Here is a 16,207-nt window from a genome sequence, read left to right on the forward strand (position 1 = left end):
AGGACCCTCTAAAGCAGGCAGCGAGTTCCTTAGAAAGCAGGCAGCTGCTTCTGCGGAGAGCAAGTGTAGGGAAGGTGACCCACTTGGCCTCCTGGGTGGGGGTGTCAAGGTCGCAGGGGCTGAGCTGCAGCCATGGGAGGCGGGTAGGGCCCACAGCGCGATCTGGCTCCTCGGGGCACAGGGATGGCATCGGGTCTTAGGGAAAGCAGGCGGCGGGGACCAGCCAAGCCCCACTGACAGCTGTGTCTCTGCCCCCCACAGACACGTTCGCCAGCAAGGTGGCGGCGCTGCAGGATCAGTGCGCGGACGCGTCCATCGGCAACGTGACCGGCTCCAACGCCGTGAACGTGTTCCTGGGCCTGGGGGTGGCCTGGTCGGTGGCCGCTGTGTACTGGGCGGTGCAGGGCCGCCCGTTCGAGGTGCGCACTGGCACGCTGGCCTTCTCCGTCACGCTCTTCACCGTCTTCGCCTTCGTGGGCATCGCCGTGCTGCTGTACCGCCGCCGGCCGCACATTGGGGGCGAGCTGGGTGGCCCGCGCGGCCCCAAGCTCGCCACCACCGCGCTCTTCCTGGGCCTCTGGTTCCTTTACATCCTCTTTGCCAGCCTCGAGGCTTACTGCCACATCCGGGGCTTCTAGGGTATCCCCCGCCCCACCCTAGAGACTCGGCTGCCCCTGCTCCGGACCCGCGTCTCCTTCGCGCTCCAGAGACTCAGCCTCCTTTCCTGGGACTCAGCCTTCCTTCCTCCTGGGAACTAGTATCCCCTTCCTCTGTCCCCACTAACACCCTCCTTCTCCCTTCAGGAGTCACCCGGAGGGACCCGCAACTGCGACCCATCCCTGATAGTCACTTGTTCACACCCCTGGGCACAGTGCCACCTTGAGGCCTGGCCCCAGAGAACCGCTCCCTACCCAATGACCTTCTGGAGAATCTACCATCGGTCTCCCTAGACACTAAGGCTTTCCCTATCCCTTACGACCCCCGTCCCCTAGTGAACCCCCCCATCACTACCACCCTGTGCCCTAGGGCCTCAGAACCCAGCCCCCCCCAGGGGGACATTTGAAGGAGGCTGATACATCCCAGGATGTCCCCGATCTCGGCCCTTCTCCCCAACCCTCAGGGAGCTCTGTTCAGCCCCTCGGGGATGGGGCGGAGGAACAGGTAGGTGCGTGCATAAGGGGGCCACACCTTCCCTGATTTCTCCACTCAGGCCCTTGGGAGGACACTAATTCTCGAGGCTTGGAGAAGGGAGGGGAGAAGTTTGGGGTTTCAGAGCTGGAGGAGGCACAATTGAAACTGCAACTTCTCACACTCCAGCGCCCCCCCTCGCCTCCACTACCTCTGAGAGCCCAGCCACACCTTGGAAGGAGGGGAGGGGGCCTGTGTGTATATATAGTGTGTTTGGGGGAGGGGGGACGAGGGAGGGTGCATGTCTTGGGGAAAGGGGGTGACAGACTTTCCTTTTGTGAGGGCAGCAGACTCCCCCAGCCATGAGAATTGGCTTTGGGGAAGAGGCCAGGAATCAAAGGGAGTCCAGCCATCTCCCCTGACAATCTAGAAGGCTCATTTTGCCCTCAGTGCCAGCCAATCCAGGCAGGACCCTCGAAGAGGAGACCGAGGGTCCCAGAGGACCAATGCTACAAGCCAGCAAATGCTGCCACATCTCTGCCTGATGGGGAGCAGGGGTGGGTGGGAGGGTGGGACTGGGGCCAGGGGGTCTGGGTGGGCATTTTTAACTTTGGAGGCCACCTATCTGTTGGTAGGCCATCTGTATTTTCTTATTATTGTTTCCTGCCCAAAGGACACACTTGGGGTGTGCGATGTGCTGCCCACTGCTTGGGACCCTGAGGATCACCCTGCAACTCCCGTAACACCCTGCTTCCCACAGGTTTTTAGCGTTCTGTCGTCCTATTGCGCATCACCCCAACATCCCAGACCTGTTACCCACTCCCTTTTCTCTACTCCTAGCTCATCAGCACCAGTCGCTGTCTCTTCTCTGTGATTTCTGTAAAAGTTGCCATAAAAATTTGAAATTCTGCCTGAAAAACAGCCTTCCCGTGAGAAGTTGGGATTCTAGAGGAGGGAGCTAATGAGGTCTCTGGCTGAGACTTGGGCAACTGTGGAACAGACCAGGTACTCTGGGTTTTTCCATGCCCCGCGTTCTCTGAAAGGACACCCACATGCACCAGCCATACTGAAAGTCCACACTTGCTTTCCGTATCGACACCCCCCCTTCACCACCCAGTTTTCCCTAGTCACGCCCCTACGCCGCGCCCGGGAGCTTTTAGCCACGCCCCCGCTGGCCTGCCGGTACTCCCTAGCCACGCCCCCACGCCTCACTCAGGAGCTTTCCTAGCCACGACCCCATCCCACCAGCCACAAACTATTCCTCTTCACTGGCCATCCTGGGAGCACAAAAGAGGACCCAGATTTGTCTGATAAGAGGAGCTGGGGTTGATGGGAGTTTCCTGAATAAAGCAAGTGACTTTTCTCAGAATCCTGAAATAGGAGAAGGGGCGTGGGTGTGCGTGTGTGCGCACGTGTGGAAAAGGGCACAGCCTATGTAAAGGTGTACAGACTTGTGAGTTACTGGCTTTTTCATACCTGCCAGTGGTTAGCATGAATGGGGAATGGGTGCACGGGGGCGGGGAGTGGAGGGATCTCAGGAGACCTTATCGCCACTCTAAGGAGCTTGGAATTTATCCCAAAAGCGAAGGGGAGCTTAGGAAAGGTGTTAAAGAGGGGGCAGGCAGTTGATGTCTGATTTACATTTTCAAACTTTCCTTCTGGAGTAGGGAGATGGAGGTGTGAGGGGACGGTTTAGAAGATAATGGATCAGGCTGGATGAGGGGGTTCAGGGAGAGCCTGCAGGCAGGGCCCTGGCAGGAAAGTTGTGGGCGCAAATGAAGTAGCCGGGGGAAGTTTAAGGAAAAGCTGTTAAGGGATTAAGGGGCGGGCAAGGTCAAGGGAAACAAGCCTGGGGAAAGGCGCAATACCCGGGGGCCAGCAGTAGAGGGAGCAGTAACCACCCCGGGCTTGAAGGTGGCAGTACCTGAAGCTGTTGAGCCTTGAAGCTGTAGGTTTAGTGAAGGCCAGGAGTGTAGGCACCCACGTCCCACACTGAAGAGAGAAGGGGCCTGGAGAGTGAACACCACCTGGCTCTCCTCCCACCCACCAGGCTCCTGCTGGCGCCTCCCATTGGCTGAACTCAACCTGAAGCCAGGGGTTAATATTTGGTGCATATAGATCAGCCTCCCCCTGGGAGATCGGTGGAGGGTGGAGACAGGGAGGGAGTCAGTGTGGAGACTATCTTGCAGAAGCAGTGAGGTCTCTCCGGGGTTTGGCGAATGAAGGTGGGGATAACTAGGGGCGCCAGGTTTGGAGAACATGCCGGATTCAGGTGAGTACATGCTAAGGGTGATGCCTCGGGGACATCCAGAGAGATGTCAGGGAGGGGGGACATCCAGGGGACATCTGGGACAGAGATTTGGGGATCTGCTGGCAATGCCTTATCACCAAGCCACGGAGGGGGTGGGGCACAAGGAACATGGGATACCTGCAGATGGAGGAGAACATGCCAGAAAGGTAAGTGGGAAACCAGGAGACTAAGACACCTGAAGCCCAGATAAGAGTTTCCAGAATGAGGGTGCGGTTGACGGGGCTGAAAGGTGGAGGAAGGTGAGCAGCAGGAAGGGACAAGAGCAATTTGGAGAAGGATGTGGGGGAGGAGTCAGGCTGGTCTAGAGAGAGGAGGGAGCGGAAGGCGGCCAAGTGGAGGGAAAACATGCAGTCCCCTCCTAGGGATCACTCCCCTTCTACAGGTGTGGAAACAGGCTCAGAGAGGGGAAGCAACTCACCCAAAGTCTCATAGCTTGGAAGGCGGGGATGGAAGAGGATGAGGGCCAGAGCACCAGATGGGACAAGGATACCTCTGTCTTAGCAGGCTGAACAAAGACAGTGGGGTAGAGGCAAGGAAATGGGTGAGCCTGGGCTGGGGACGATGAGTAAGATCTCAGCTTTCCAGAAAGCATATCCAGAGCTTGGGACGTGGATGAGACAAGGTCCGTCCCATCGCAAAGTCACTATTCTTCCCCCATGCTAGGAGTTCCAAGAGAGTCAGCTGGGGAGTGATTTCAGTTACTTGTCATGGCAGGAAGCAATAGCACAATGATTTCCTTTCTTCGTGCCTCAGTTCCCTCATCTGGAAAATGGGGACAGGAACAATAATGATGGGGACTAGTGGCGCAGGGTTCTATTGAATTATATATATATATATATATCTTAGGATAGCACCAAGCACATAGAGCGCAACAGATGGAAAGGTTATACTTTCTAGATATTTCCAGCTTGCCCACTTTTATAATTTATATTCTCTCTCTCTCTCCACCTCCTCTCTCTCTCCCCTCCCCAATGGCACGCACCAGGATGGCTATCCTAGAACATCCCCAGAAGGGCAGAGAAATGCAGACTCCATATACACCTGCTTTGCCACCTGAGACTTGGTTCCTAAAAACCCAAACCCTGGGGAGACAAAATGGGGACTATCCCTTCCTCTCCCTCTAGCCCCCAGATTCTTTAATCCCGTATATCCAGTACATGTCTGCTCTGTGCCTGGCCCTCTGCTGGGGCTACTGTGGTGACCACAATATCCCTGGGACCTGCTCTCGCCCAGCTCGCAGGGCAGTGGGGGACATATGCCAAACAGGGTGCAAGAGGGGGCGGTCAGGTTGGGACCTGTGAGTGGAAGGACTCTAGCAGGACACAGGTGGCAGGGAACTGGGAGACTGGGGACGCTCTAAGCCATCAGGGTGTAGGGAAATGGACAAAGGTAGATGCAGGCCTCTGGGGCTGGCAGAGCTGAGAGCTAGTAACGCCCCAAGCCTGAGGGACAAGGTGTGGGGACAGTGACTTCCAGAAGCTGGAAAGGATGGCCACATGGAGAGGGCTACCCCCACAAGAGCTGTGACTCTGGTATGGGCATGCAAATGGACCCACACCCATGGGGCGAGGCTGGGCAGGGGGGAGGTGCGAGAGTGAGTGTCCTGACCTCACCCCAGGGCTCTAGGAGTCCATAGGACAGAACACTTGGATGCATTCCATGAAGCCACATGGTGGTAGGCTGAATAACAGCCCCCCAGCAGGTCCTCTTGTTCACCCTCAGAACCTGCGGATAGGTTCCTTTCCTCAGCCAGAGGGACGTCACCAATGTGATCAAGGCCGACATCTTAGGAGGCGAACATGACACTGGCTTATCTGCATGGGCCCTAAGTGCAACCACAAGGGTCTTCCGAAAGGGGGAGGGGGTGGCCAACAGCAGGACCTGTGACAGGGGAGCAGAGGTTGGAGTTCCTGGGGAAGGGCTCAGGCACTTCTGGAAACTGAAGAAGACAAGGGACCAGCTTCTCCCCTAGAGCCTCCAGAATGAGCGTCCATCACCTTGATATTGGACCTCTGGTCTCCAGAACTGTAAGAAGTAGTGTGTGTCATTCGAGCCCCCGAGCTGTAGGTAATGGGTTATAAGAGCAACAGGAAATGAGTACAGAGGCTTGCCAAAGCCTCCTAGTGCCAACTCCCATCTCTCTCTGGACCTCAGTAACGTGAGCACACAGTGGAAACTTCTCGTATTTCTGGCTCCTAAATGCGTTCACTATGCGTGGGGACATTTCCAGCCTGGGAAGTTCGTATCCACCAGAAAGGGCCATAGAACTCACCTTCCCAGCCTCCTTCACAGCTAGGACTCAGAGCGTGACTTCGGGGGGACCCCCAGACTCGCCATCAGGAGTCCTCAACTCCAAAGGGGCGCCAGGCAAAAGGAGACTCTGTAGGGGGTCCATGGAGCTGGTGAGGCTGGTGTGGCAGCAGCCCCCTCTGTCTTGCTAGTTGCAAGAAGGGGCACAGACACACAGGCAGCATCTGTGCTGGGGGGCAGGCGCGGTTATGTCCCGGACCCTGCAGCAGGACAAACTGGGATGACGTCCAAGACCCAGATCTGCTAATGGCCATAGAGGTGGTTTCCCTGTTGGGTCTGTCCTTGGCATGGTTTGGAGCTCTTTTCTGGAGCCTTAGCCTCAGGACCAGCTCTCCAGGCCACTCAGTGCTTCTGGGAGCCCCTCATACCTTTTTTCTTAAGTTCCGTATAGTCAATTGTATTAGCATTTGCTAAATTCTTTTTGCCTTCCCTGTGGGAAGACTGTGCATTCCCAGGCCTTTGAACTCAGTAGTGACCAGGTGACTTGCCGCAGCTAAAGAAAGAAGGCAGGAGGGACAGGAGGCCCTTCTGGGTGGAAGCTTCCAATGCCGGTACGTGCTCTACCATGTCTCTTTTGCTTGAGCCATGGTGAGCTATAATGTATGTAGCGACCGCTCTAACAGCCTGGGGTCCTAGAGTGAAGGTGTTATGTACCCGACTTGCTGTGGGCTTGTAGCTGGATCAAGAAATAAGTCTGGGAGGCCTGGCTGGCTCAATCATTAGAGCACGCCAACTCTTGATGTTGGAGTTGTGATTCGAGCTCCATGTTGGACATAGAGATTAGGAACGAAGGAAGGAAGGAAGGAAGGGAGGGAAGAGAAAGAAAGAAAGAAAGAAGAAAAGAAAAGGAGGGAGGGAGGGAGGGAAGAGAAGAGAAAGAGAGAAAGAAAAAAGAAGGAAGGAAGAGAGAGAGAGGGAAAGAAAAGAAAGAGGAAGGAAGGAAGGAGGGAGGAAGGGAAGGGAAAGGGAAGGTCAGGTCTTTATTTCGTTCAACTGAGATTTCAGGGATGTTTGTTACTGTATCACCCAACCTAAGCTGACACATACATTTGGCTTCTGTGGAATCAGTCAGTCAGCTTCCACTGTGCGCATCCAAGACCACAGACCGGTGCTGAGGGAATAGACTGCATGAGGATTCTCAAGCTGGAGTCCACATGTACTAAGACCGGTGGACAGCTTTCAGGAACTTTCTGAGCTCATGTGCAAACTGGACGTATGGGAGACTTTTCCCAGGAGAGGGCCTGTAGCATTCACTGGACTTTCAGGTCAGTTAAAGACTTAAAAGACTCAAATACGTTGGTCCTCAAGTAAGAGGACCTGGGTTCCAATCCCAGCTCTACCACTCACTGGCTGTACCCCCTTGACCAAGTCACTTAACCTCTCTGGGCTTGTTTCTTCACCTGTAAAAGTGAAAAGAGATTGGAACAGCGCCTGACATATATATTAAGCCCTTGTAAAGGCTAACCGGTAATATTTTCACTGATAGTAGGTAGATGTGGGTTTAGATGTGAATAATGGGGATCCAAAAAAATAATAGGTTCAATAAGGTAAGAGCTTATCTTACTCTCGTGTGACAGTTGCATCTGGAATAGCAAAACTATTTCACTGGGGCAATAAAATATCAGGTTTCTTTTGTCTCGTTTCTCTGGCATAGCCAGAGTGTGGCCCTCATTGGTTTAGCTCAGGATGGGCTCATGTCCGTGGTATCAGCCCAACCAGAAGGCTGGGGCAAGGAGGAGCGGTCTGGGATCCACCACTCCCTGTAAGGCTATGACCCAAGAATGATACCTATCACTTCCTTCCGCATCTCGGTGGCCAGACTTGACTCACGTGGCCATGTCTTGCTGTGAGAGGAACTGGAAAAAAAAAATGTAATTTTTGTCCTTAGTCATCCTGCTTAAAATCTCCAAAGATGTTTCAGGAAAACTGGGAGAATGAATGTTGAGGGAAAATGAAAAATGTCTTCTGCAGAAACGTCTGAGAGAGTGTGGGCGTGGATGCTGAGAAACTCAAAGCCGTCAGAGTAGGGGTGTGGGATGAAACCGACATCAACACCAGAGGGTCCCGGACCCTTTGCATCACCTGTTCAGAGATCAAGGTCCCCATCCAGACCCAGTCCAGACCCTCCAAATGGCCCCAAACTCGAAACCCCTATTTCCCCAACCTCATCTTCCCAAACCATTCCCCAAGTCCTTAGCCTGTGTCTCCCAATTAAATCTTCCACCTAAGACCCCCCCAACTCCCCCGTGTCCCACTCCTCACCCACACCTGTCCCTGACCCTCCAAGCTCCCTGATCTGGATGTCTGTGGCCACAGAGCAAACCACCCCAAGACTTAATGGCTGAAAATGACGGGTCCGTATCTTCTCCCACAGTCCTGTGGGTGGTTTGGCTCCCAGGGCTCTATGGGTTGACCTGGGGCATTTTTGCTTGGGGTCTGTCCCGTGACCACAGTCAGAAGTCTGCTGAGGCTCCGGCAATCTGAAGGCTCAGCCCTGCTGGGCTGGTGTCTCAGGTAATGCACTCATGGGGCTGATGGCTGGTGCTGGCTGGGGGGGCTGAAAGCTGGCTGGGGCTTCAAGCCCCTGACTCTCCTGATGATTTCTCTGCCTCTTGTCTCTCCACTGTTGTCTCTCCCCACTCTCTGTCTCCAAAGTTCTCTTTTAAGCCTTGCCTTCTCCACCTCTCTTGTCTCTGTCTCTCTGCTTTGCTTTCTTGATCTGTATCTTCCCTCCCTCTCTGTTTATCTGTTCCCAAATGTTGGCTCCCCACCTGAGCGCGCGCGCGCGCGTGTGTGTGTATGTGTGTGTGTGTGTTTCCTCAGTCACCTATTGCGGAGTAAGAAGCCACTTGGAATTTGGTGGCTTGAAACAACGCTGCATTATTTCTCACATTTCTGTGCATTGACATTGGCTCTTCTGGTCCACCTCGCGTTAGCCGACGTCATCACACGGCTGTATTCATTCGGGAGCTCGGCTGGGGCTGGAATGTGCGAGATGCCCTCCCTCGTGGCTGGCAGTGGGCGCTGCCTGTGGGCTGGGCCACTTTACTTCTCCACACGGCCCCCTCCTCCCTAGTTGGTTGGAGCAACTTCTCCACCAGGTTGCAAGGGAGCCTCTATAGAAGCTGCGGGGCCTTGGGTCACGTCTACCACAAGCCATTTGCAGGATTTCAGAAGGCAGGGAAGTCCACACTGCCTCTTTGATGGGTGGAGTGCGAGCCTAGAGGGCAGGGAAGAATTGTTGGCAGCCATTCGTGGCATGCTGAATACTAGCTCCCCCGAACATATCCATGCCCTCATCCACAGGACCTGTTGAATGTTACCTTGTAGGACATTCAGGTGGGATTTTGCAGGTGGGATTAAACAAAGGGTCTTGAGATGGGCCGATCACGCTGGATGATCCTGGACAGCCCTAAATGTGGTCTTAGGCATCTTTAAAAGAAGGAAGCAGAGGGAGGATACTAGACACAGAATGGGGGGGGGGGGCGGGTGTGTGAGCATGAGGCACAGAGATGTGAGGATGTTGGCCCTTCGTGACAAGCGTCACGTGGCCACAAGCCGCTGGAAGCTGGATCACAAGCCCCCGGAAGCTGAACTACAGGCCACCAGAAGCTGGACCACAAGCCCCCGGAAGTTGGACCACAGGCCGCCGGAAGCTGTACCACAGGCCGCCGGAAGCTGGACCACAAACCCCCGGAAGCTGGACCACAAACCCCCGGAAGCTGGAAGCAGCAAAGAACGGATTCTTCCCTGGAGCTTGCAGCGCTTGCCAACACCTTGATGTAGGCTCAGTGACTGGTTTTGGAACGCTGGCTTCCACAGCTGTGAGAGGATAAACCTAAGTTGGTGGTAACTTGTAACGGCAGCTTCGGGAAGTTAAAGGTAATAAATATGCTGTCTTTAGAGCTAACTCACCATTGCCTCTTGTCCCCTATCTTCTCGGTGTCTCTACCTCTTGAACCCCTTTCTTCCTTTTTTTTTTTTTTTTTTTTTTTAATGAGAGGGGCAGGGGCAGAGGAAGAGAGAGAGAGAGAGCCCAAGCGGGGAGCGGCAGGCCCAGGGAGCCCAATGCAGGGATGGATCCCAGGACCCTGGGATCATGACCTGAGAGGAAGGCAGACGCTTAAGGACTGAGCCACCCAGGGGCCCCTAGATAGATTTATTTTAAAGAATGAGCTCATGCAACTATGAGAGCTGCAGAGTTCAAAGTGTGTAGGGCAGGCCAGCTGGCTGGAGACCCAGGGAGGCGGTGATGTTGCAGCTCAAACTGGAAGGCAGTCTGGAAGTAGATTTCCAGCCTTCCCAGGGGACATCTGTCTTTTACTCTAAAGGCCTTCAACTGATTGGGTGAGACCCACCCACTTTACATAGGATTATCAACTTTACTTAGAGTCAGCCAATTTAAATATTAATCTCATCTAAAAAACACCTTCACAAGCAACATCTAAGCTGGGCACCACCATAGCCTAGCCACAAGGACAGATCTGATTCTCAGGGGATCTCTCCTCCCCTTACCCACTTTCAGTGCCTATCCACCTCACCCCTTGCCTGGCCACCGTCTGAGGCTGGACTCTGCAGAAGCTGGCCCAAAGCAAGGATGGGAGGCAAGTGGCTTATCTGGGAAGTGATTCCAGGAGACCCTGGGGGTGGGGGTGGGGGAAGGAAAGCATTAAGGATGTGTTGATTAGCAAGTCACCCCCTTCAGGAAACAGGGTCTCAACCCTGCTGGGACTGCTCAGGGATGGTGCAGAATCCTCTTTTGGGTGCCCGACCTCAGGGTGAGGAAATTGGGGTGTTTATCCACTACGTCCAGACTGCTGATGAGGCCTTCCAGGGCTTGGCTCCCAGCACTTCTGGTGGGTGCAGGTGCCAGTATGGGAGCTGGTGGTGGATCACAGGGGCATGAGTGGGGCACCTTTGCCCCACACGGCCCTATCCTCTCCCTTGTCCAACGGGAAAGTGCATGGGCACTGAGAAGGGAGGCCTGGCTGTCCCTCCAGGGGACAAGGAAGGGCTGGCTCCTGGCTCTTTCTCTAAGATCGAAGTTAGGGAGACCTTCCCGGCACTGAAGACTGGGGGAGAGAAGGGGTGGGCTTCCCAGTTCTCAGTGTCTCCTCAGGCCCTGGCCCTCTTGCCCTCCCCGCCCCCTATAGTTGGCCTCCCTGCCCCCCTGCCCTCTGCCTGCAATTTTCTCCCCAGGAGATGGAGAGAAGGAAATGTCAAGGATGATGGATTGAAAGGGGCAGTTGGGGTCAGTAGAGGAGGGGGCCACAGAACAAAGCAGAGACAAAGACCAAGGAGAGACGGGGAAAATTAGACAGGGAGAGGGGAGGGCAGAGACTTTAAAATGCTGTGTGGAAGCAGATGGGAGAGAGAGGGAGAGATGGGGCAGAGATGGTACAAATGGGGCAGAGATATTACTAGAGGGTCAGAGCCCCTTAAAGGCACGGGATGCCAGAGAGCTGTGGACCAGGGAGCAGACAGAAGGGGACCAGAGCTGGGCCTGGGGTGGGTGGTGAGGAAGATGTGGGGGAGATACAAAGACTGGGGAGAGTGAGGGTGAGAAACAAAGAGATCATCCAGACAAAGAGAGACTGAGACAGAAAGGAAAAGATGGGGAGAGAGAGACAAGAGACAGACAAATGGACAGACAGACACACTCAAGACAGGGAGGGTATGGTGAGCGAGAGGGAGAGAGGGACCAGAGGGACTAAGAGGGAGAGGAGGAGGGGGGAGAAGGCGAGGAGGGAGGGGGAGGGGAAGAGGGAGAGGAGGGGGAAAAGGAGGGGAGAGAAGAGAAGAGCAGAGATGAGACCCAGAAAGCAGACACTAAGGCGTGGGGCAAGGCTGGCAGAAGAAAGCCGATTGGAAGAAAAAGGAGGGAAGGGACAGGAAGACAGGAGTGGGGTCGGGGGTGGGAGTCCTGGCCAGCGCCCCTCCCCCACCTGGGTCAGGCCAGTCCTGGTGGCCTCTGCTGAGCCATGGCTAATGGTATGATTGCTTGGTGGGGCAGCAGGCGGCAGTGACAAATGAGCTGCCTGAATCCTGGGCTCCGGTGATGGATGGGCCCAGGAGGCGGGCAGAGGGGTGGGGGCGGGGGGCTCCTCCCCCCAACAAGATAAATGTTTCCCTCTCCTGCAGCCAGACAGGGGAGGCACTGGGGATTGGGGCGCCTGGGCAGAGGGTGCAGGGGCGAGGGAGAGACACAAGAAGGCAGAAACCCAGGGCCTGGGGGGGGGGGAGAAGAAGGAGAGGGAAAGGGGGGGGGACACGAAGGCTGAGAGACAGCAGTCCCCAGAGACAGAGATGAGCTAGGGGGAGGGGGAGGCAGAGAGACCATCCAGAGAAAAGGAGACACAGAGACAGATGACAAGATGGAGGGAGAGACAGGTGAGACAGACAGATGGAGACATACCCAAGACAGAAAGAGACACAAAGGACCCTCTTTTAGGATCCCTTCATCCTACCCCTGAGCAAAGATACAGATCCTTGCAGAGAGGCTAGGATGAGGAAGGAGAGAGATGGAAAGACAAACCCCGCGCTGTTGACAGAGGGGAAACTGAGGCAGAGAGCTTTTAGGACCACGACAGAAGACAGGGGACCCCTGAGCAGCTCCTTGCTCCCTCCATCCACTTAGAGCTGACTGGGGGGGATACCCCCGGGTCCCTGGGAAATCACAGCCGCCTGGTGGGCAAAGGCCCAGAGAGGACAGAGCTGAAGGAGAAGGTCCTCCCCAGCCACCATGGAGAGGTTGGCGGCCAGGTGGGGGTAATCTGCATTGCAAGGACCTGGAGGTCCCCCAGGGCTACTTATAGAGGACTTGATGGGCTGGGGCTAGAGAGTGAGACCCCTCCTGTGCTCGGGGCTCACCTGGGTTGTGGGGGGGGGTCTGTGTCCATGCTGAGCCACACACACTCCCCATACCTGTACCCAGGGGTCCAAACACCGCCTTCAGAGAAGCGACCACACTAGGGTCAGTGAGCGTGCCCCCCCCAGGATCCAGGCCCGGACCCCACCTGCTCCCTCCCCTGGGACACAAGACAGCTCAGCTCCGTAGAGGAGACCGGAAGTCAGAGAGAGAGAGAGAGAGAGAGAGGTGGGAGACTGGGGTGCAAGTGTGTCTGTCTATCTGTCTGTGAGAGAGAGACAGACAGACAGGCTGGGGGGGCAGGGCAGTGAGAAAATTGCAGACCTCCTTCCTTCCCCTCCCTCCATCAGTTTTCCAGACACGCCTACTTTCCCCTTGCCAACATCTCGCTCCTCTCTTTAATTAAAAAGATTTATACCCAAGAGTCAGAGGCCCTCCTCCTTGTTTGGGGGGCTGGGGTGTCCTCTGAGCTCAGAGCAATGGCAGAGATGACTCTTGTCTCTTTCTCCCTCTCTCTCCCCCCTCACCCCCCACCCCGTCTGTAACTCAATCTGCCCCCAGCCCTTCCCTGGCTCTCTCCACGCTGGTTTTGCCTGGTTCTCATTCACAACCTCCCATTGGCCTCCCTGGGACGCCCCACCCCAGTGAAAACGCGGTTGCCTCTCTCCCTCTGTCCACGCACTCCCCACTGGGACTGTCACATCAGGCCACACGTCTTGTTTTCAGAGTCAGCTTGGGGAGCGGACCTCAGCATACCCCCCAAGATGTAAGGCGAGCCTGGGCGTCCACATCCCAGGCCCTCCCACCCTGAACCTCAGCTGAAGGCAGTTGTGGGGGGCAGACAGAAGAGCTTTGCATCTTTAATTAAAAAGTGATTTAAATTAATTTTCTGCTCCAAAACCCCTATCTGGGAGGCGGGGTGTGTGGCAGTGATGAAAGGCTCTCCCGGCCCCCCTTACCCTCCCTTCCGCCTTCCTTAAAGGGCCAGCGTCACCCCAGGGACAGTTGCTCCCAAGAGCCTCAGGGGCAGTGCCCACTGGCACAGGGGGCCCCAGAGTCAGCCAAGGCTCTCCGGGTCCTGGCACTCTCTGCTTTAACCATGCCCCCCCCCAAGCCCCTTGCCCATCCTGCCCATGGGGAGACAGGCTGAGAGGAGGGGCCAAGGTGGGTCTGGACCCCAGGTTCCTGGAGGACACCCAGAGATGGCCAGGCTGGAGGGCTGGTGGTGGAGTCAGGGCCCGAGGTCCCGTGTGAGACAGAGTGAGGGAGTGGGAGAAGGTGACCCAGTGAGAGAGACAGAAGAGGGAGGGTTCTGGAATGACACCAGCTAAGCCTGGGGTGGGAGAGGAGGGGACCTTCCCAGGAGTGACAGGGACCAGGGTCATCGTCCTGTCCTTGCCCTCCTCACAGCCCTCTGCTCCCTAGCCCTCTCCCACTGGGAAGTGCTGCTGCTCTCCTAACCTCAATCCCTCCTGCTTTAGCTGCCATGGTCTCACTGCTGCCCTGGGTGGTTTTGTTTCGCTTCCACATGATGGGAGGGTGGAGAAGCAGATCACCGCAGAAGAGAGCTGTTTATGAGGGTCATAAAAATATCCTTAGCGAGCCCAGCAGGGGTGAGCACACTGCCTCCGCCCCTCTCACTGCCACCCCTGACCCGTCCCTTTCTTTCTCGAATTCTGTCCCCCCCTCCTTCTGGATCTCTGTCTCCCTCTTTCTGGATCTCTGTTGCTGTCCCCCTTCCGTCTGGATCTCTGTCTCACTTCTCTCTGGCACACTCACTCAGGAGTGATGGTTGGGTAACTTTTGGGGATCCAGTATCCCTTTATGACAATAGGATGAAAACAAGGGGCCATTTCCCCGGGAAAGGAGCACACACGGGCACCCAGCCCACCATTTGCAATTTCACAGCATTCACAGGCCTCCAGGATGTGCATGAGCACATCCTCTCAGGAATTTGAGGGCACCAGAAGATAAAGACCCCTAATGTAGAAAAAGCCAGAGAGATGATGAATCCAAGGTGTCTGTCTCTCTTCTCTTACCTGCCCTCTGCCGTGGTCACCCTTGCTGACCTCCTCACTCTTTCTCCAACGCACCAGACACATTCCTGCCCCAGGGCCTTTGCACTTGCTGTTCCTCTGCTTCTGGGTTCAGAAGTCCACATGGCTCCCTCCCTCACCTTCAGGTCCCTGCTCAGATATCACCTCCTCTGAGGGCTTTCCACATCCCCTTATATCATCTCCTCTGCCCTTGTTCTGCTTTGCTTCAGAACACTTGTCAACTCCAGGCATTATTTTTACACTGATGCACTTACTGGTCTACTCTTTCCCCAGACCTCCCCAAGAGAACTCAAGTGCTAGGGGGCCAAGAAGTTTATCTTTTCTCCCTGCTATGTCTCCAGGACACTCCCCCCACCCTGCCCCACACACAGTTGGAGCTCAATATTAATTTTTTTAAAGATTTTATTTATTTGACCCACAGAGACAGAGAGGTCACAAGTAGATGGGGGTGGGGGTGGGAAGCAGGCTCTCTGAGAGCCCAATGTGGGGCTCCATCCCAGGACCCTGAGATCATGACATGAGCCGAAGGCAGGTCTTAACCCTCTGAGCCCCCAGGCACCCCTCAATATTAATTTTTGTTGCAGAAACCTCCTGTGTCTCATTAGGACCCTAGTTGCACAGGCTGTCTGGGTCCCAGATCCTTCAGGAGCCAGATAAAAGCTCCAGACCTGCTCTGAGCAGGCCCATGGTTTACCCTCAACTTTGCACATTCCACAAACTGCCCAAACCCAGGGCGGGGGAGACCCTTGTGAAAGGCCGGGGGTCAGAACTGGGCAGAGAGACACAGGAACACCTCCAAGCCTGCACACCTGTGCAACCACCCCAAGTCAGGGGCTGCCACACCACCATCAGAGGCCTGACGCTGAACCGAGGCAGACACCCCCCCCCAATAGGCACCATATTCAGAGACAGCAATAACCCTGCATCATCCCACAACCAGACACACACACACACACACACACACAGCCTCAGACACAGACGCATGAGCATCCTTGGCTCCCAGAGGAGGGAAGTTAGGGGACCCGGAGCAAGAACAGAAACTAAAATATAGGGTTTGGTTACTTCCAGACTCCGGTTCTCTTCTCTGTCTGCTCATTCGTCTCGTAGAGAAAGACAGACGGACAGAGTCGAAGAGAGAGAGACAAAGAGACAGAGAGGCCAAAGAGAGGCGCACCGGAGAGAAAGGGCGCCGGGGAGCAGGGGCCAGGCAGGGCGGACAGAGACCTGTGGCGGCCGCGGGGCGGGAGGCCGAGGAGGCCCGGGCCGGGTGCGGGGAGAGGGCGGCGCGGACTGGGGCGGCCTGGGTGCGGACCCGGGAAGACCCCGACACAAAGGCCGCCCCGAGGGCGGCGGCGCGGGAGGAAGAGGGGGAGAGGGGGTGGGTGGGGGAGGGGCCGCCCGCCCCGCCCGCGGCCCAGCCACCGGCGGACAGCGGGTTAAGCATCTCGATGTGGAACTTCCGGATGTGACCACAGAGAGAGGGAGAGACCGGGAGAGACCGGGAGAGACCGGGAGGCGGGGAGACACCGAGCC

General features: G+C 55.9%; 1 protein-coding gene across 1 annotated transcript in view; it reads left to right on the forward strand.

The window, feature by feature from the left end:
• SLC8A2 (solute carrier family 8 member A2) overlaps positions 1 to 719 on the forward strand; it is a 28,260-nt gene extending 27,541 nt beyond the window's left edge. Inside the window, exon 10 of the mRNA XM_044257014.1 lies at positions 262 to 719. Within this exon, the coding sequence (XP_044112949.1) occupies positions 262 to 638 (377 nt within the window). The 3' untranslated portion in view covers positions 639 to 719. The remainder of the gene's footprint in view (positions 1 to 261) is intronic.
• The last annotated feature ends 15,488 nt before the right edge of the window (positions 720 to 16,207 follow it).

Source organism: Neovison vison, chromosome 7 (genome assembly GCF_020171115.1).
Source record: "Neovison vison isolate M4711 chromosome 7, ASM_NN_V1, whole genome shotgun sequence".
Classification (NCBI taxonomy): Eukaryota; Metazoa; Chordata; class Mammalia; order Carnivora; family Mustelidae; genus Neogale; species Neogale vison.